This window comes from Schistocerca gregaria, chromosome 4 (genome assembly GCF_023897955.1).
Source record: "Schistocerca gregaria isolate iqSchGreg1 chromosome 4, iqSchGreg1.2, whole genome shotgun sequence".
In the NCBI taxonomy this organism is placed as follows: Eukaryota; Metazoa; Arthropoda; class Insecta; order Orthoptera; family Acrididae; genus Schistocerca; species Schistocerca gregaria.
Window position 1 is genome coordinate 180,992,143 of NC_064923.1, and position 22,083 is coordinate 181,014,225.

General features: G+C 41.1%; 2 protein-coding genes across 4 annotated transcripts in view; one reads left to right on the forward strand and one right to left on the reverse strand.

Annotated features, from left to right (window-relative positions):
- The window catches only part of LOC126268175 (opioid-binding protein/cell adhesion molecule homolog), a 2,429,635-nt gene that overhangs the window by 1,987,120 nt on the left and 420,432 nt on the right, over positions 1 to 22,083 (forward strand). The window lies entirely within an intron of this gene.
- LOC126268173 (sodium-coupled monocarboxylate transporter 1-like) overlaps positions 1 to 22,083 on the reverse strand; it is a 246,790-nt gene that overhangs the window by 129,253 nt on the left and 95,454 nt on the right. Inside the window, exon 13 of one of the 3 annotated variants that reach the window (XM_049973764.1) lies at positions 10,698 to 13,115. The exons of the other annotated variants lie outside the window; for them this stretch is intronic. Coding sequence (XP_049829721.1) covers positions 12,845 to 13,115 — 271 coding nt within the window. The 3' untranslated portion in view covers positions 10,698 to 12,844. Of the gene's footprint in view, positions 1 to 10,697; positions 13,116 to 22,083 lie in introns of those variants that run through there. 3 annotated transcript variants of the gene reach the window in all.

A 22,083-nucleotide genomic window follows, 5' to 3' on the forward strand; every position in this document is an offset into this window, starting at 1 on the left:
GTAGTGGTTCCATCGGCTTCTGAATGTTCTATACACCGGATTCTGAAGACGCAGTGCTGTCCGCCGGTTCCGCCTTGCCTGGGTTATTCCATCGTTGTGTTGGTTACCGGATGTTAGGTAGATTTTGCATGAGGACCGCTCTGCGTTTAAATGATCACTAGTTTGAGTTTCCTTCAGGTTAAGTGAATACCACTCTTGGCTGCCTGTCTCATTGGTTACGAAGTTGAGTGACTTTCCCAGGCCGATCCTTGGAGTACTGACTTAGGCCCACTTCTCTTTTGGTTTTATCAGATAGTGATGATTGAATCTTTATTTTTTAATTTTAGTTTTGAGTTATTATTATTGGAACCTTCAGCCGACAAGTAACTTGAATTTCTTGTCAAAAAGGCCTTTCAGCCATGAATGCAACTTGTCTTAAGAATGTTTAATTAGAAATTGTCTCTTAATAGTGAAATTTTGATGATTGTGATTTTCTTAAAAGAAAATATTTCAGTATCACTTGTAGAAATTTAACTGTTCTTAAGAGTTTGCTATCTCAGGCCTGGAGACGTTAAACTCTTTTTTGACTTATTTCTACTGGGGCCTTCAACCGAGAAATGATTTGAATTTATGGTCAATAAGGCCTTCAGCTGTGCGGGCAACCTGCTTACGAATTTTTTATTAGACGTTGTGTCTTAACAGTCAAATCTGATAATTGTTCGTCATTCTCAACCTCATTTGAAGTAGTATCGAAATAAAGTGTACGTGATTTAAAAAGAAAAAAAATGATAACTAAGTCCCCGTCCACACCGAATCCTGCCTTTCCCTAATTTCCGCGTTTCAATCGAAATCTAGCATCAGCTTTTATCAACTGAAATCGGGACTCATGTGACCAGGCCCCGGTTTCCTAGTCGTCTAGGGTGCGACGGACATGTTCTCGATCGTAGGAGAGACGCTGCAGGTGATGTCGTGCTGTAAGCAGAGGAATTTGCGTCGGTCGTCTGTTGCCATAGCCCATTAACGCCAATATTGCCTCACTATCGTAACAGATACATTCGTTTCACTTTCTACATTGATTTCCGCTGTTATTTCAAGCAGTGTTGCTTGTCTATTAGCACTGACAATTCTAAAGAAACGCCGCGGCTCTCGATCGTTAAGTGAAATTTGTCGTCCACAGCGTTATCCATGGTGAGGATTAATGCCTGAAATTTGGTATTCTTGGCACATTCTTCACACTGTGGATGTGGAACTCCCTAACAATTTATGAAATGGAATGACATACATATCTAGCTCCAAGTACCATACGTCGTTCAGAGTCCCATCGTGGCGCGTTAATCACGTTGGAACTCTTTTTACATGAATCACGTGAATACAAATTACAGACAATTCTGTGTCCTTTTAGCTCTATCCCATGACTTTTGTCAGCTCATTGCATACAAAAGGAAACATTTCCATTCTATTCAGGAGACTCTGTTTGGCGTAAAACATTTATACAAAGTAATAAACTCACAGATGCGGCAATCAAGGTAGCGTGTAGACCCCTGAAAGTTGCCAAAACACCAGATTCTGTAACCCAATTGCTGAGGAGCAGGACCGTGCAACTTTGGGAGAGGGGAAACCAAGTTCATGGAAACCAAGTTAAGAACCCTCACGCTGTGGTAGTACTCCTAGAAGCACCATCGCAGGATGAAGTCCTGTTAACTGGCATCCGGAATGCTCGCTGCTCTTTGAGGCTAAAATTCCTCCTCCGGTGTAAGGACCAAACAGTATGCGGTAGGCCTGGCTGGGAAATAACATCACACTGAATTTTCTAGTGAGAGGTGAATATTTTTACGCCATTTTATGTGATGATACACAAAGCCTCGGACAGGTAATAAGTTTTGTCTCTTCCTAGCTCTTACCAAGACAATGGGATGGTATATATTTAACGTGAGTTAGAACAGCCATACTTTGTAGCTTTTGATGTATTCATGACTGCTTTTGTGCTTTGTTATTTCTTAAACCATTATCCTTCTATATTGTTCGTTTCATGACAAGTTTATTTTAGTACGCAATGTTATTTACAAGAAACCCTTCAAAGTCAGTACGTCAGCGGTAACATCTGCGCTGCGGCACGCCAGTAACCCAAACATAATGTCTGCACAACATCGCTCCGCGGAACATTTTTTAACAAATATTCATTCACAATAAGAGACTAGCCAGCTTACGTTCACTTCCATCAGAGAGCATCCCAGTAAATGGAGAAGGTGACGTACTGAGAAAACTTATGTTGTACTAGATTGATTAGCTACAAATTCACTAAGAAGGTACTCATAAAAACCTTTCCAGATTCCTTACGCAACCTCTTACGGAAAATTCTCTAGTTTGTAATAGATTTTCGAGTTTTTCTATCAGTCGCTTTAGAGGAGGAAGTGTGAACTGTGGAATGTGAAACGCATTTCTTCTTGACAAACGTTTGTAGGATATTAGAGACGCTTGTGGAAAAACTGAGAAGCAGCCCATCAGATCTTTGTAACTGTTGTAATTTGTAAATTGGAACTCAAAAACCGAACCTATTTTTAGATATACTGTGTCGCGATAGCAACAATGAAAATCATCTATTTTAATGCTGAATTGATCTGTTAGTAACAGTGTTCTTGAGGAGTATATTATTGCTATAGAGGACATGAACTATGACATGGCTTACCCCGAGAAAGTGACGCCGAGAGCCCTGTAATCCGAAAGTCAGTCAGCTGATTCTCGCAGCGCCTCCTGTACTGCTGGGAGCTGAGCGGTTATCGAGAATCTTGGTCGGCGGTGTTCTAGTTCTTCCGTTGTTTCTTGCTAGGAGCTGCGGCGCGCTTGTCACTGCCTAATGCCGTAGCACAAGGGCACTGCGACGAAATTTGTTTGCACAAGGAAGACTGCTCCCTTATGCCACGATAAGGCGACCACTGCTAACTACCCATGGTCGTGTCTTTGGGAAACCGGTTACCTGCTCATCTCTGGCGCGAGCTTGCAGTCTGACAATTGGCGCACTCAGACTCCACTCAGTGACGTACGGTGCAGTGGTTGCGCCACGCAGATAAGAAATGAGGAGCTTGGCGGAAACTAGTGCCAGAATATTCCTCACGCAAGGTCATTTACAAATATGCCACCGTTATCCTCCTGCTATTTCGATGTTTTGAAACGGTTAGTCCTTATTTCTTTATTAACTAGCGACAAGCCCCGTCTTCGTGCTCATAGCACTGAGTATCTACATGCAAATAATTTGTTTCTAATATGTGGTGATGCATACAAAAATCTTCCAAGTGACTCGGTCTAGTAGTGAAAACTGCAAAAAAATCCACACAGTAGCTTCTGATGTTAGCCTTCAAATAAAGACAGAAACCGCGATGAAAGACTTTGGCAGTGTCTTTTCACAGGATGCCTAATGTTTCTTTAATAAGGAGTATTCACGTACTGTGCTACATCCAGAGTGAGAATTAGCAGGCAGCACCGTCCCGTCCCGTTCTTCGAAATATGAACAAGTGATGCATCGCTTTATTCCAGGGGGACGAGAAGATAGTGGAGAAGGAAGAGGAGGAGGAGGAGAAAGAGGTGGAGGGGTAGGACGAAGCAGAAGAAACAAACAAACAAAATTGATGATTTGCGAGTGGTTAGAGAGGAGCTGCGTAATCAAATGCTGACACGCCAGTTTTGAATGCTAAATGGCCGACTTATTTTCGATGAACTAAAATCTTACAAACTAGTCCTAATATACGATCTGAACAATTCAGGTACTTTTTCTCGACGTAAGAACTGCATCGAGCTTTTGCAGTCTGTGCATGATGGAAACGTTGATCATGAAATGCTCTTTTCCTCTGATGAAGCATGGGTTCATTTGTCGGAGTCCGTGAACTAAAACGACAATCGATGTTAGATTTCTGGAAACACTCATCAGTTACATCGAGAGAGTGGAAACACGAGTGTCGTACACGGTTAGTGTGAAAGGAATTTCTGGACCTGCCTTTTTTTTCACAAATTCACGATAAACTGCATCCTCCTTTCAATAACCAAAAAGTAGTGCAAAGATTTATAGTTACTTAATGTAAAGATATGCAAGAGCACACACAGCCAATGTTTCTGTGACAACTTCACGATCACTTTGCAACGTTTTCGTTTTGAGTTTCTGCTCTGTGAGCTCGTACAACTGTCACATCAGTTTCGAATGCTAAATGACACAACGATTTTCTTGGTCCCTCGAGGAAGCTCCTGACTCTCTTTAGTTTGCCTCCAGCTGATTCGCAACTTTCCAGATTCCGATGAACGGACCGGATCATCACCAGCAATTGGAGCCTGCCTCTCGGGTATTGCTTCCAGGTCAACTGTACAGAGAGCTCTTGTGTGGTGCATTGAGCATTGATTATAAATAAGTGCACATAAGGCGAAGGAGAAAATATCTCGGCTTGGTGCAAAGGTAGAATATTTTCTTTTTTTATGTTGGTAAATATTGGGTAATGGCGCAAGTTCTGCAAGCTACTTTTGTTTGTACAGCTATATTAGAAACGCCCTTTTAAGTTGTTGTTCAGAGGTGTAACCCTTGCATATTTTCAAAAACTTTTTGCCCTGAACTATTTATCAACGTCTGTTTATACCGTGTCGCCTTCTTATTTTCAACAAATAAGAAGTGTGTGATTGAATTCAGATGGGGTTGTGCTTATATTGGGATGATTCCAATGAAAAAAGTCCCAATACTGTAATCACTGATGAGAAATGAAAAAAGTGTACATTACACTCTTCCTTGATTGGTGATTAATGATGTGTGACCACGTGATGCTGTGTCCATGGCATAAGAAAGAGATCGATGCACTTACCTACACCAAACGTGTTGAATTGTGAGCAAATTTGAAAGTGAATTCATCAGCTGAGTTTGGATCTTTTTAAAAATGAATCACCTATTTTTGTTTACGGATTTGTTTCTGTACACGAGACATGGGTTCAATACTTTGTGTCAAAAGTGCAAAAGGGCTCAATGTACTGGGAGGGAATATGTGGCTCTAAACCAAAGCGGGCCAAGTCAATTTCATCTGCCATGGATTTTAAGACCGGTTTTTCTAACAAGCGAAATGTAGTCTTCCTGCTGATAAACTTTGAAAGTGTTTCAAAAACCACGATCAGTTTTGACCCAAAGGCCATTATCCAGTGGTATGTACCTAATGTCGAAAAACAAGATAGAAAGGAATTAGTCAAATAGAGAGGGACAGTAAACAAAGTAGGAAAAAAAATTGTTCAAATGGCTCTGAGCACTATGGGACTTAACTTCTTAGGTCATCAGTCCCCTCGAACTTCGAACTACTTAAACATAACTAACCTAAGGACATCAAACACATCCATGCCAAAGGCAGGATTCGAACCTGCGACCGTAGCGGTCGCGCGTTTCCAGACTGTAGCGCCTAGAACCGCTCAGCCACCCCGACCGGCGTTGAAAAACAGCTCGTCAACAAACATCACAGGAACAGATTAATAACTTCAATATTGTTCGAGACCGAAAATATCAAGAAATCGGTATATGTAACACGAACATATATATCAAGTGTCCCGAAAGAAGGACTGATGGAATGTACCAGGAGGTGGCACTTAAACAGGTCATGTTACAGCCCTAGCTCCTTCTTCTTGCCTGGTTTCGATCGTTCCCTAGATCGGCTCTACATTCGTTCTACGGGTTCTGAGCTTCGTCGCTTGTCCTCTCTCTCTCTCTCTCTCTCTCTGCCTCAGTAATACGTTTTACAGGTATTTTTCTAATTTATCTATGTCTTTCTTTTAATACCACATTATTCTGTGTTTATTTTATTTTTATCAATTTTCGCTTCATGACCTGCCTCTCCCTGCGTACCTCGCAGCCCTGTACACTTCTGCCTTGTAGCTTGCATCTCAACTATTCCAGTGACATCTCCTGTTTTCTTTTAGGCCGCCTGGCACGTAATTTCATGTTACATATACCAACTTCTTAGACTGTAAACGAGTTTATTTAGTATTCTATTCATTATGTTACTTTTATATTTGTTAACGAGCTGCTGTTCAGTATCATTTAGAATCTATAGCATAGGTATGCCATTTCAAATAGTAAATGAGTTTACACAACATTAATATTTATTATTTTGCCTTTATGAAGTTTTTGGATGATTTGTTTCGTAACATTTACGCATTACGCTTGCTGATGAAGATGACTTTTGCTACATTCTTCTTTGTTTGGCTACTTCCATTGTACTTTGTTTCTCAGTATTACGTAGGAATCGAGGATTTTGGACTTAGGGACCGAAACCGGCGTAGTTTTTAAAATAAAAATGAAAGCGCAACAGATGCTAATACTTTATTCTGATCATTACTAAAGTTGCGGAACCTGCACAAACATACTCCTTATACTTTGAAAGGTTAGTCTAAACTAGCTGTTGAATACTACGCAAGTATTCTTGACCAAATGCAGGAAAAAAATAAATTGCTAGAAGGTGTGGATGTTATACACGAAGTAAACCGTTTGTTCTTGTGTGTTTCTTCATAAAAGTCCAAAGGTAATCGAGAACTGAGGATTTTAAAATAAGAATTCTTGGATCCTCCACCGTTTCCACCGCATTTGATACACTAGGATGTGTCACATTAATGTATTGTAGAAGGTTTTCTTAATAGGAGAAGTAATCGTATTTTACCTTTCCAACACATGTAAATTTTCCATCAGCAGCCCTTACTCCAACTCTCATATTTTCTTTCTAGTTCACATCGATTTCTAGCGTTACTCCCTAGATATTTAAACCATGTTACTATTTCCAAAAGTGTACCACTAATCCTGTAATCGAATGCCACCGGGTTCTCTCCCTTATCTATGGATATCGTCTGCCACTTATTAGAATTTCTAGACCCCTGCCACTCAGTAAGGATTCTGTACATCGTAGCGATAATACAACCACGATAAGTTTCTTTAGACAACAGCATCTTCAGCGTAAAGTTGGTCAAGTATAACCAGAACGTGTCGCCCCTATTATGATTTCTTGAGGCGCTGCCAATATTAATTTACTTTTTGATCAACGTTGTTAAGAACTGGAGTCAATTATTCAAATATTCTTCAAACCCATCTCATTTCTGCGAATATATTCTACTTGACCGTCTTTTTGTTATGAGTCCAAGATACAGTACAACGTCGAGTGCCTTTAGAAAATTTAGCTATTTACAAGAAGATGAAAGTCATTAAGACTGTATAGTTTCATGAAACATAACTCGCTGACTTAGTGATTCAACCAATATCAGTAGGGGAGATTCTTCTGACTGGGGAGAAATCGCTTTTGGGATCCCAAAAGACTCAATGTAAAGTCCACTATTTTCTTTCATATATGTAAACGAGGTTCCGTTTACCATACAACAAGCACTGTAAATTCTTGTTGTGGGTGACACTATTATTGTAAACAAACCAAACAGACACACAGCAACAGAATAAATGGTAAATAATGTTCTTAATAGTGTTATTGAGTACTTTTCTTCGAATGGTGTCACTCTCAATTTCAGAAAGACACAATACATTCAGTTTCTGCAAGTTTAGAGGTACTACACCAATGAGAACTGAAAATTATTCTCAGGTATATTGCCTTATAACGTTCTTTCACATTGACAGCACTAAGAATGTAATAACAAATCGAATTTTCTCCTTCACTGGGAAAGAGAACATCTTTCAAAGATCTTTCGGCCTGGTCAGACATTGCTTCACTAGATTTCGTAGGTGACACAAGGACATTTGGGGCTTCAGAAAGTGATTCTCGAATTCCCGCTCCAAACTCGCTATTAATTTCTCTTAAAAACATAAAAGTGTGGGCAGTCAGTGAGAAACAACAATTTTGACTATATTACCGGAGGACAAGGAACTTGATCATCATGAGATGCATAAGGCTTCTCATGTTGGAAGAACTTTCAGAATATTTTTAGATCTAGTTCTGCTGAATGATTATGATGTCTATCTCCACTTGAGAAATAACATAATCAATCAGCAGTCACTAGTACCTAATCGTTACCAAAGATTACCCATGTACTGAAATATGCCTGACAAAAATCAAGATATTTATATTGTTACCAGCGGCGATTTGAAATCCTGCTGAATTTTTATATGTTGTGTTTGTCTGTCTTGTATATTACATTAAAAAATTTAGTTCATTTTACACGCATGTTGTAAGAAAATCTTATATTTGAGCATTTATTCGCAGATTATGATTTCTGTAATGATTTTGTATCGTTACAGTGAGTTACTTATTATTTTAAATTAACAAAGTAAATATACGTGAAACAGTGAAATAAAAACCGAAAAACCTTTTCACTTGCGAAAAGGGACTCGTGTATAAATTTAAGTGTGTATATAGACAGTTCACCCATTCGGGGAATCGAAAATGTTTACCATTCTTGCCTGTTATCGTAACTGATACTGGTAGTACATCGGTCTCAGGAATTCCAAGGCTTGTGGGAGATTTTAATTTCAGCAATGTAAATGTGATGTAAAGTGATACAGGAGGTGGGCTACTGCTATTGTAATAATCACTAGTTCTCCATTCAGACTGACTGGGCCGAAATGGTAAAAGTCGAACATCAAGTAACGAATGAATTCTTTGCTCACATTACGCGTTCAGGAATTTATCCATCTTCAGATATCCAGCAGTGATTAGTGTACATAGATATGGTGTTTTAAGTTGCCTGTGAAATAAACACTCGCAGACAGGTCTGTAGTTCAGTTCAGTTGTCCCGACATTCTATTTGCGCTTGTGTTTGAGTGTGAAAATACTGAATTGTTCCAATAAGTCGGCATACGCTGGTGGGTCGAGACACATGTACACAACAAAGCGCTGTAACAGTAATAATGATAAAATAATTCTATACATATTTTCAGATATTGCAGTGGCAGCAAACAGCTGTCATCGTCACAAATCTTCAGTGGTCACTTGAGCAATCTGAGTTTCTTTCAAATCAGTTTGTCGAAATCGTAAACAGTTCTCATATTTTATATTACTACTATATGTAGTATTAAATTACAATTGCTACTATTTTTTTCTGCTTATTATACCGTTTCTAGTGTTGTCCCACACATAGGTGCTCGACTTGTCCAACATCGCACTTTTTTCCATGTTGTGTTGAGGCACTAACGCCACATGTACTTTGTTCTGATGTTGAAGGACAGGATAGTCTTTTGTCTTGCTTTCTGCGGCTATGAATGCGTATACCATTCTTCTTTGTGTGTATGTATCTGTGTGTGTGGTTCTGTATGTATAAAGGACATATATATATCCTAACCTCTGAGTTCACAAAATATAGCTTTCTTAAGTCAACTGTACTGTTGAACTTTTCTGGGTGGCCGAGTGGGTATGTCGGCTGTCTCATGTGATATTGATCCTACGTTGTGTAGGGGAAGTATTATTCATGTACTATAAATTTTATTCGTTTAAGTAACGTTTGCTTGTTGATGTTCGTCTGGTCTCTTCTTGTGTGTTTCCTTTCTGTGACTGCCTTGTCAGTTTAAAAGTTTTATTGTAGTATTATGAATTGTTTTTTTGTTACTGAATCTAACTACTTAGGGTATTTTCTGTAGTGGTTGGGTAATGATTTCGTTGTCGGAGATGTTGTGCAGATGCTGAATGGCAGACTCCGTACTTCCAAGCTCTTTAATTTTGTTTACATCTTATTTCACATTTTCTGTTGTTCTGTCCTAGGTACAGCCCATCACAACTGTTACATTGAAGTTGGTAAATATCAATTTTTCTATAGATGTCAGTGTCATCTTCCTTCATTAAACCTTCGTGTGTCTAACTCAAATGGTTCAAATGGCTCTGAGCACTATGGGACTTAACGTCTGAGGTCATTAGTCCCCTAGAACTTAGAACTACTAACTAACCTAAGGACATCACACACATCCATGCCCGAGGCAGGATTCGAACCTGCGACCGTAGCGGTCGCGCGGCTCGAGACTGTAGCGCCTAGAACCGCTCAGCCACCCCGGCCGGCCTGTGTCGAATTGTTAATTTGGAAACATACTTTACTCCTTGGTTCTTATGCTTTGAAACAAAAAAGCAGAAAGTGTATGGTCTAAGTGAGATTTTGATATCAGTTGAAAAAGACAGTATAAACCCTATACTACTTCTATACCTGCGAGTTAAAAAAAAAGAATGCCTGAGAAAAAGGCAGTTGTTAATGCCTAAGCTTTTGTTCTGTCACGAACTATGAGGTAGTGAGCACTGAGATGGATAAACGGCAAAAATTGAGACAAGTGCGCTCCTTTACCCTTGCGGAATATTTTACCGAAGCTGTCTGACTGTTGCCACAAGTCAGCTCAGTTTCTTGGCGTTGTTTCTGTCATTATATTTCAGCCGTTAGTTATGTCTTCTGTTGGTTGTGATTTGTGTGGGATATAAGGTCTTTCTAACATTCAGTTGCTGTTATGTGAATACCTGCATTGCGACATACTCGTTTCCAACAGGCTGTTGGTTGTGCCATCAAGCGTTGGTTCCATGCATTTACTGTCAGATATAAAGAAGAACACTGCGAGCGCAACAACGTAGCGTCAAAACTAATTCTTTTGTGTACAATATTTTGCAATATTTGTTTTATAGAAAGCCTTACGTAAGGAAGTCCGCTGTTTTATAAATATGTTTATCATAATCATAAGATTTACTTCAACGATAATTTTTATGTGATGATATTGTTATAGAGAAACAGAAATGGGTAAAACAACTGAGTAATTAACCAAAAAAAATTTATTGTTTTGCGATTACACTTTTTCCTGTTACGAGCTGCAAAAATACAATAGTTACACTTCATACAAAATTATATGTGTTCTTTTTAAACATTGTTGTGGAAAAGTTGAACAGAAAATATACTGCAGAAGAGCAAGGTAAAAATTCGCAGAACACAATTCTTTATGTTATTTCCATTATAATTTTATATTTCACATCAGCATACCCTCTTGTAAGCTATGTGGTGTAATGTATACCATGTATCAGATACACTGTTTTTGTCGAATGAGGAGCGCTAGTAAGCTGATACTTGGACTTTTTGCAATACATTCTTAAGATCCCGATATCGAACAACTTTGGAAATTTCATAGGTATCTTTACCAGTTCCCGAAGTACAGAGGTTCAAAGTTATCCTACTTACGTACGTAAAATACGAACGCAAAATACTGTGTGAAGTGAAAATGTAGTTTATAAAGTTACGAAGCACAGTGAAAATGTCAAGTGTCTCCGTTATCAATAGAAGGGTTCTGCGAACTCCACGCTGTAATATTGAAGCACATGCAAATTTTCTGTGCACGTCTAATCTGGTCTCAGGCGTAAAATAAGTTTTCGTTATCCGAGATTCACTGAAGTAAACTATCAACATTTTATTGGCCCTTCAAGTTCTTTTCACATGAGTGGTATGTCCTACTGTGGCAGAGAAAAGAAGGAAACCAGTGGATTAACGCATCTGTCTTAGCATGAAAATGGTGAAGCTCCTCTTTATTAAAAGAATCTGACTGAAAAGTAGAGTACCAGCTGCGGCATTCCACCTTCCCCAACACCTTTAAAATTTTTCGCAAAAATGTTGACATCAAATATATTCACACCTTTTTATGCTAAGAGAGAAGGAGACAATGACAGCGGGAAAGAGACGGAGAAGTAATAAATACTTGTAGACAGTAGACAGTAGTTATGGTGTAGAAAGAACGAAGGAGACAAAGGACTATGAGAGAAAGAGAAGGATTCAATGGCAATGGAACACAACAGTGAGAGAACAGTGCTAGGAAAATAGTGAAAGAGACACTGCGATTGGGAGAGGAATAAAGAGAAGGGGAAAATGGACGTGGATGAGAGGCAGAGGCTGTTACAGTGACAAGGAAGGAGAGGTAGATACTGACAGTGACAAAAGACAGGTGTAATGGGAGCGAATGATTGAGATAGTAGAAGTGAGAGAGACCAAGAGGGAGACAGTAATAGTAGGACAGAACGAAAAGGACTGTGGCTATGAACAGTAGACAGTTAGAGAACCACAAAGAGATAATGACAATGAGTAGGCCGAATGAGTGAGTGAGTGAGTATCGAAAACTGGGAGAGAATGAGAATGAGAAACTTACAGCAATGGACTAGTGGATGTGAGTGAGTTGCAGTTAGGACAGCTATCGGCAGTGAGAGGTTAGATGGATGTTAAAAAGAGCATGAATATGTTCACATGACAATATTTTTGCCAAAATTTTGAAGATGCTGAGGAGTGTAAAACGAGGCAGCTGGCACCTCACTTTTCAGCCTGAGTCTTCTAACAAAAAGGAGCATATTCACCTTTTTCTGGCCCGATACCAGTAATTTTCCGCTCGTTGTAATAATGTTTGTTTACTGTCATCTGCAGCAAGTGGACGATTTACGCTACTCTGGGTAGATGCACTGCGTGCTAGTACATTACAGGAAAATCTTTTGTAATATCATAGTACACTGTTATATCTTTTTAAACGGGTCTTGAGGAGAGGGAAGCGGATTTCCAAATGAAAAGCAGACGTTCCTAATTAAAAAGGAATACTGCCCATCGTTTCTCCGTAACTAGCAACGTTATAACAAAGCCAGTCGCCTGGTATCTGAACAGTATTTGCTAGGTATATTTTTCTCAGTTTGGTTCTACACAAAATTTTATTTGAGACTATCTGCATAAAAGGGTCAGCAGTATGCACGGTAAGTAGAAACGTCGTAGTTCAATAGATAGCTGTATGGAGCACAGAGGAAACCTCAATTACTCCTGCGTGTAAGATGCGAAACTGTTACTCAGAGATATATTAACGACCACATGTCAGGCAAACGGCTGGCAGAGTATAGGAGCCCTCGGCGAGGTTGCTGCCTCCTCGTCTTCGTGTGTTGACACATTAGGCCGCTCCGTGTGTCTCGGGTTGCTGCTTCGCCTGCTGGAGCAGCTCAACTCGGACCGCCGGGTCGGCGTCGGCGGCGCAATTTTTCCGGCGCAGGTGTTTGGGCCGGACCATAGGCGCCAACAGCGACGGCTCCACGTCCCCTGGCTTGAGGGGACCCGTCAGCCGGCTCACCGCCCAGCCCACCGTCACCATGACGACGGCGCCCACCAGCGTGTAGTACAGGTAAGACAGCCGGAACAACAGTGGCACCTCGTCCGTCACTGGGCTGCGGACAGCGATAACGACAACTTGACAAACATATTTTTATGAAATTAAAGAAGATAGCCTGCAAAATCAACTACAGCACGTCACATTAATAAAAGCCAAACTCGACGGCGGTATCCGCAGTGGCGAACAAGGTGAACAACAGAATAAACAAGGGTCAACTAACGGTCGTCATCCCACGCAAAAGTACAGTAAAACGTTTTCCAGTGAGGTGCCAATCAGGAGGGATGAGAACACGACTTAGGAATTCTATGCCGTCGTCTCTGCCCACCACCTGGCGGGACATGGCTGAAGATGATTCTTAATAAAATTATTTTGTTGTGGAGTTTTGCTATTTTCGGAGCAAAATAACTGATGATGGTTGAAGTAGAGAGGATATAAAATGTAGACTGGCAATGGCAAGGAGAGCGTTTCTGAAGAAGAGAAATTTGTTAACATCGAATATTGATTTAAGTGTCAGGAAATCGTTTCTGAAATTATTTGTATGGAGTGTAGCCATGTATGAAAGTGAAACATGGACGATAAAAAGTTTAGACAAGAAGAGAATAGCAGCTTTCGAAATGTGATGCTAAAGAAGAATGCTGAAGATTAGATGGGTAGATCACATAACTAATGAGGAGGTATTGAATAGAATTGGGTAGAATAGGAGTTTGTAGCAGAACTTGACAAGAAGAAGGGATCGGTTGGAAGGACGTGTTCTGAGACATCAAAGGATCACCAATTTGCTACTGGAGGGCAGCGCGGAGGGTAAAAAACGTAGAGGGAGACCAAGAGATGAATACACTAAGCAGATTCAGAAGGGTGTAGGCTGCAGTAGGTACTGGGAGACGAAGAAGCTTGCACAGGATAGAGTAGCACGGAGAACTGCATCAAACTAGTCTCAGTACTGAAGACCACAACAACAACAACAACAAATCCTTACAATCAAGACCAATTAGTATTTTATCGCTGTTAATTTCCAGCAATATTTCCACTAGGTAGAAAGACAAATATGACAGTGATCCTAACAATTCTTTGGTATCCCAAGCAAATAGAGACAACCGAAGTTTGTACAACCATGGTTTTGAAATATACCAGCATCTACTGGGCTTGAGCGACGGAGTGACGACAGTCTTTGTACATGTGTAAATGAAGAAGCTGTGAACAACATATGGAGCGTACAAGCCTAGTCTCCGAGGCGAGCAGATAGTGTTATAGTCCTATCCACGAACGAGGATGTTCGCTATTGAGACAACAACGGGGCTCCGACAGCTGAGGTAGACGCATACATTTACTTTGCGCCTGATGAAAGCTTGTATCCCGCAAATCATGCCTCTCGCTTGCTTGTGTAGAATTTGCCGCTCGCAGCCACCATCAGCCATGATAACTGGTAACAAGTGGAATAAAAATTCACTAAATGACTCGCTATGAGCGCGTATAATTCTCGCATTACATACAAGATTCATAGTGGGAGCGCTCAGAACACTACTGAGCTCTTATTGGCTGTCGGCGAACTCGTGACGTAGGTGCTTAGAACAAACCTAAGCTCGACCGCCATCGATCGTGACTGCAACCATAGTTTTGCCTTTAACGACAGAATAATTTTGACATTTCATAGTGCATGGATCTGGGATCGTTATATTTATATTCTTTTACCTTTTCCACACGCTGGAGATTGCTGCGTTACCAGTTGCAATCAACGCACGCGCCAAGAGAAGCAGCCCATAGTATAGTATGGTTCGGAAACTTACGTTTAGAGGGGAGCTCGCAGTTTATGAAGTAAAGCCACCACGTCCGAACTAACCCTTTCGCTGCTACAGAGACGTGCTCCCCGCATTCAGCGCTGTCCGCGTCTTTGTCATCACTGCAATGGTGTTCCGACTGCATTGTCACACTTATCATTCGATTTCACAAAAACTATTTGGTCACAAAATTAGAAAAACCAAAAACTTACTATGATTATACTGAAGAAACAAATCACTAGAAATTTCAAAAAATTACATTCAAATGAATAAAATTCGTGAAGTAAGACACTTCGATACTGTTTTTAAATAAAGAAAATATTAAGCACAATAAAAAGGTTTGTACTGAGAACCTTTCGCTTAGCGGCCAAACACCTTAACCTCTACGCTAACGCAGCTCGTCATTCAGCAGACCTCCTCGAGGACTCTAAACTATCACGCAAAATACTGACAAACACTGTTGGTATGCCTATGAATTACTCACGTTTCGTCGAAGTACAATAGGAAATAAACAATTACTGATGTTCTTTATTGCGAAAAAGGGGTTCGTGAGAATTATAAATGTGGTGTCACCGCCAGACACCACACTTGCTAGGTGGTAGCCTTTAAATAGTCCGTGTTCCGGTAGTATACGTCGGACCCGCTTGTCGCCACTATCAGTGATTGCAAACCGACCACCGCCACACGGCAGGTCTAGAGAGACTTCCTAGCACTCGCCCCAGTTGTACAGTCGACTTTGCTAGCGATGGTTCACTGACAAAATACGTTCTCATTTGCCGAGACGATAGTTAGCATAGTCTTCAGCTACGTTATTTGCTATGACCTAGCAAGGCGCCATTATCAGTTACTATTGATATTGCGAATCATGTACCGTCAAGAGCGACGTTCGTCATTAATGGAGTAAAGTTAATTATTCCACCAGCTATGTCCGTTTTTCTCAATTCTAATTCCCTTGTCATGTTCCAGATCTCACGCCAGCCTGCGTGATCTAAAACGTGTGCATTTCGGCCTCCTTTAGTAACACGGTGTTGGCTCTCCTGCTAACCACCACAATAAAAACACCTTTCCTGCTGAATTAGGAGGCTTATTGCTTGTTTGGTTTAAATAATTAATAGGATATGAAGCAATTGGTATAAAGAATGCTTTTTCCAAACTTTCTATAAAAGGAAGTCTCCTATCACGACATTGCTTTTGTTCAATTACTTTATTTATGACTGAACGTTTCTAAAATTGAAGACACTCGTCCGTGCTCTGCACTGAAGTTGAGCTCTGGCAACGTCATTCTCTGTTCATTGGCTGGCTGTGTTTTGTGACGTCATATGCACAGAACGTTGTAAATGACGCGCACTATAGTAGTAGTAGGAGGAGGAGATTCGTGTTTAACGTCGCGTCGACAACGAGGTCATTAGAGACGGAGCGCAAGCTTTCAAAGGAACCATCCCGGCATTTGCCTGAAAGGATTTAGGGAAATCACGGAAAACCTCAATCAGGATGGTCGGAGACGGGATTTAACCGTCGTCCTCCGCGCACTATAGTAGTCGTAAACATCAAATGTTTTTGCCTTCATCAGATTTATTTGTTTGTCTGTTGGTGGGACAGGATGCGTTTTCGATTTCAGAAGTTGTTTTTCTAAGAGGGATACTGGGAGGAGAGGGAGGTGGAATTGAGGGGGGGGGGGGGTCGTGGGATGTGGGATGAGAGAGAGAGAGAGAGAGAGAGAGAGAGAGAGAGAGAGAGAGCACGCAAGGAAGCGAGGGGGAACGCAGAGGGACAAGTACCCTTCTCTGATCCTCGGTGGGTTAAACCTTCAATCACATAATATTATAATATACAAAAAAGGCCACGACTTGCACGACACTAAAACAGTCGGATGCAATGGTGTGCAATGGACTACTGCATTACTACTTTCTTGGGACCAACAGACATCAGAGATTACGAGCTTTGGTTATGCAGTATGCAAGGTTTTAGGAGCGTCAAATGATCAGACACTGGAAAACTTGGATTTCCAACTCATCCTGCATTTTCCAGTTTATAGAGCTTCCTTTGTGTTATTTTCATGATAGTAGGGTTCGCAAGTGCGACATTCACTTCTGCGGCATTCGCTTCCAGCTGTCGTCCTCTTATTTTTCGTCAGAATCCTTTCCAATGACAGTCCATCACGATCAGTCTACACATACATTTGTACTCGTTGTGACTTAGCGGTTGATATTTTTCCGCTTTACTTGTATGTGGTATAAATCTTCGATATAGTGTCTCTTGAAACACGAAACAACTCGACTGGTTTGATTACGGAAGCATTAACATACGACCGCCAACAGTCTGCCCACATTCGAAGTGACTTAGATCCGACATAATGCACTCACAACTACACAGAATGCGTCCTGATCACGACTGACACCTGCAGTGTATAGAGGACATTCTACAGGTGCCGTTCGTGGTGAAGTGTAACAGCACAGCCCTTTGGCTTGGCTAGAATCTGCTGTTAAACCATACATTTTTCGCGGGGTTTCCATATTTTGCCACGCAGCGACACGGAACTAGTGGAGTACTCGCTTTGCTATGGTCTCGTTGTCGTAACGCACTGTCTTTTCTTCGACTACATGTGACTTTTCCAGCGGGATTCGAGCTGCAAAACACGTGGCAGAAATAGAACTCCAGCACAAAGTGAGGGCGGCCACACAGCGCTGGATCTCCCACAGCTGCTGGGTCAGGCGGGGCACTCCTTCAGGTCTCACACAGTAGACCTCCGTCCAATTTCTCTGCAGTAGTTTCAGCTGCCTCTGTGGCTACACAAACACGTTTTCATGCAGCACGCCGTCCGTAATGTGCTCAGTTGACACGTTTTATTCTGGACGTGTTACATAGACCATACGTACAGTGAGTAGCAGATTCAGGAGATGAAAAAACACCCGAGTATGTACGGTATTAGGAAACCAGACTACAAAAACAAGAATACGAGGAAGGAGTCATGACGAGAAGTTACTATAGCATTTGTTGGGGGAGAGTCGGAGAATACAGAACTGGAAGAATGATACAAAGTGGATAGGTAAGAGAAGAAAAAGTTTAATTTTTTTTACTTCTCATACATCTACAAATAATTTCATTCAGGTTAGAACAAGATCTCATCCTGAATGCAGTTTTTCCAAGACACTGATCAATGTCTAGGATGGAAATAATCTGCGTGGTGGTCTCTTTGCCAAATGTTCCTCTTCTTTTGTTGCTATTTGACACTGTGAAATGGGGAGACAAGTGATCTGTCATGTTAAAATGTATGGATTAAAAATCTCAAAAATATTGCTTATTAATAACTAGTTTCTGTTCACTTATGGGACATCTTCAGATCCAAAATATAGAAATTACTTACAAGAGGATTTAATAATTAATTTTCCAATAATGATAGAAGCTGACTAAATGAATTAAAATTTGTGCTACAGCCAGGACTTGAACATAGGTCTCCTCATTTCTAAAGGAATATGCTGGCAGTTGCACCACTTTTTTCGTTCCTAGTCGGTTTATTTGTCAGCACAGAGGACACTTTAATAACACGTATGACAAAACATACATAAAATTGTATAGTGGCCAAAATATAACTGATTATAGTATTAATATTAATTCATTTAGGGTGTTACAAAAAGGTACGGTCAAACTTTCAGGAAACATTCCTCACACACAAATAAAGATATTATGTGGAAATGTGTCCGGAAACGCTTAATTTCCATGTTAGAGCTCGTTTTAGTTTCGTCAGTATGTACTATACTTCCTCGATTCACCGGCAGTTGGCCCAACTGAAGAAAGGTAATGTTGAGTTCGGTGCTTGTGTTGTCATGCGACTCATTTCTCTACAGTACTAGCATCAAGCACATCAGTACGTAGCATCAACATGTTAGTGTTCATCACGAACGTGGTTTCGCAGTCAGTGCAATGTTTACAAATGCGGAGTAGGCAGATGCCCCTTTGATGTATGGATTAACACGGGGCAACAGTCGTGGCGCGGTACGTTTGTATCGAGACAGATTTCCAGAACAAAAGTGTCCCGACAGGAAGACGTTCTAAGCAATTAATCGGCGTCTTAGGGAGCACGGAACATTCCAGCCTATGACTCGCGACTGGGGAAGACCTAGAACGACGAGGACACCTGCAATGGAAGAGGCAATTATTCGTGCAGATGACGATAACCCTAATGTCAGCGTCAGAACAGTTGCTGCTGTATAAGACAACGTTGACCACGTCACGGTATGGAGAGTGCTACGGGAGAACCAGTTGTATCCGTACCACGTACAGCATGTGGAGGCACTATCAGCAGCTGACTGGCTTCCACGGGTACACTTCTGCGAATGGTTCATCCAACAATGTGTCAATCCTCATTCCAGTGCAAAAGTTCCCTTTACGGATGAGGCTTCATTCCAACGTGATCAAATTGTAAATTTTCACAATCAACATGTGTGGGCTGACGAGAATCCGCACGCAATTGTGCAATCAAGTCATCAACACAGATTTTCTGTGAACGTTTGGGCAGGCATTGTTGCTGATGTCTTCATTGAGCTCCATGCTCTTCCACCTACGCTCAATTGAGCACGTTATCATGATTTCATACGGGATACTCAAACTGTGCTGCTAGAACATGTTCCTTTACAAGTACGACACAACATGTGGTTCACGCACGATGGAACTCCTGCACATTTCAGTCGAAGTGTTCGTACGCTCCTGAACAACAGATTCGGTGGATTGGTAGATGCGGACCAATTCCATGACTTCCACGCCCTCCTGACCTCGACCCTCCTGACTTTCATTTATGGGGAATTTGAAATCTCTGGTCTACGCAACCCCGGTACCAAATGTAGAGATTCTTCGTGCTCGTACTGTGGACGGCAGTGATACAATACGCCATTCTCCAGGGCTGCATCAACGCACCAGGGATTCCATGCTACGGAGGGTGGATGCATGTATCTTCGCTAACGGAGGACATTTTGACCGTTTCCTGTAACAAATTGTTTGAAGTCACGCTGGTACGTTTTGTTGCTGTGTGTTTCCATTCCACGATAAATGTGATTTGAAGAGAAGTAATAAAATGAGCTCCATCATGGAAAGTAAGCGTTTCCGGACACATGTCCACATAACATATTTTCTTTCTTTGTGTGTGAGGAATGTTTCCTGAAAGTTTGGGCGTACCTTTTTGTAACACCCTGTATTACTCATTTTCTCTCTATGAGTAACCACTATCGTCTCACGGCACATAAGAGCTTCGGGCTGCTCCTTGCGATGACCGTCGCCCGGGTGAAGATTCAATACGATGAAGGAGAATCTCGCGCGACGAATAATCGTTAGCTTGTGTATCAGATGTTCTACAGCTCTCAAAGTGTTTCCTCTGTGTCGGTTATGAACCGGAGACCAACGGATTTCAGCTTACAAAGCGTCTATAGTCCACAAGTCATCTAAATTCTTAAAGTCTTAGTTCGAGTTTTATTTTCTTTCGAAATACTTTGTCATTTTCGTTTTTAATTACTTGCAGTGTCACCTGACCAACGTGCGAGGGATGGCATTTCAGGGTTCTGCTGAGGCCTTCACGGGTATCGTAGCTGCCTCGTGGCCCCCGGAGGCCCCGCCGTACTTCGCCCTCAGCAGCTATCCTCTCCCTGTTGCCATCACCCCTTCAAGCTCCATAACAATAAATTGAGCAGCTACGCGTTTCTTATCCTACACGCGACTTTTGCAAGTGGATGTTTAGCATATGTCCAAATTGTAGTTTATGGTCTTTTAATGAGAGTCGGCGGAAATACTCTTTTTCCATATACGTTTGGAACTCCAGTAGGCTGTCATCTGCTTTCTTGTTAATAATGGAAATGACACAATTCGCTAAAAGTCACATATTAACAAGTTGAACCTTCTCGAAGACGCTCATGTCTCTGCATCTGTTTTCTCTTGAGGCGGATGTAATATTACGTAATATTGCCTTCCAGTTTATGGCATTCATTTTGAGTGGGCACTTGTGGAAGACAATGCCTAGGGATGTGTGTTGCTACGCGTTGTTTCCCAGGTCTAATTTCATCTGTGCAAATCATCTTTAGTTTGGTCTCACTGATCACCGTAGCAGTATAGCTACCTCACTTGCACGGACTACCGTAGTCTAATGCTCTCCCTAACACGAAGTTCAGCGCATTTTCCAGTCCCTAAATCATCAATACTAACCGAACCTCTCTAATATTGCAATACCTCGCCAACTTTGAACGTAATGTGGAAATCCTGCCTGTATTTAATTACATGAGATTAATTAAATTTCCATTTTTATATATACCAATATAATAATTTTGTTTTGTTCGGTGTCTTCAGGTACCAGATTTTACATATCTAAATAATATGCTGATCTGAACCGCCCCTTCGATTCAGTAAGAGAATTTAAGTCACTAGATTATGACCAAGTGGAATGCCTGGTAGCTGATACACAGCGAATAAAATTAAATAATTATATTGGTTTGTACTCTACAATGCAAATTTAATTATTACATGTGTCTTGTTCTTGATCCCCTCTTGTATGGACTATTCCGTATTTTACAAATGAAAATGTCTCGGCCTGCCGGAATGGCCCAGCGGTTCTAGGCGCCTTAGCCTGGAACCGCACGACCGCTACGGTCGCAGGTTCGAATTCTACCTCAGGCATGGATGTGTATGATGTCCTTAGGTTAGTTAGGTTTAAGTAGTTTTAAGTTCTAGCGGACTGATAACCTCAGATGTTAAGTCCCATAGTGCTCAGAGCCATTTGAACCATTTGAAAATGTGTCGTCAGTGTGCTGAAACAGTTAGTAATCAAGATATTTTGCTATGTTGACCTACGATTTTCCATCCATACATTTTTGCTCTTCCGTCGCTTCTAGTTCCACATGCGACATATATATCAACTGGCAAGTCACATAAGTCAGAGTGTTCTCAAGCTGTAACCGTCAACAATACTCAAATAACTGTGAACTATACAAACTATTTTAACTACAATCTCAACAAACGCCACACCCACATCCCCTAACCTGTGCAAAATTCTAGATTTGCTTGCAAAAATGCCAAATGCGCATTCAGAAAAATGACTAGGTCTTGTTAATCCACACCAGGATTTTACTGAAAATTTTTGCTGTAGATGTGAAAATTCCCCGCCAGCATCAAACGCAAATGGAATGCGGCCAATTTAATGATTGTAAATAAACTTCCTTTGAACAAATTTGGATCTTATTTATGCCTGTAGCCTCCCATATCAATGTACCT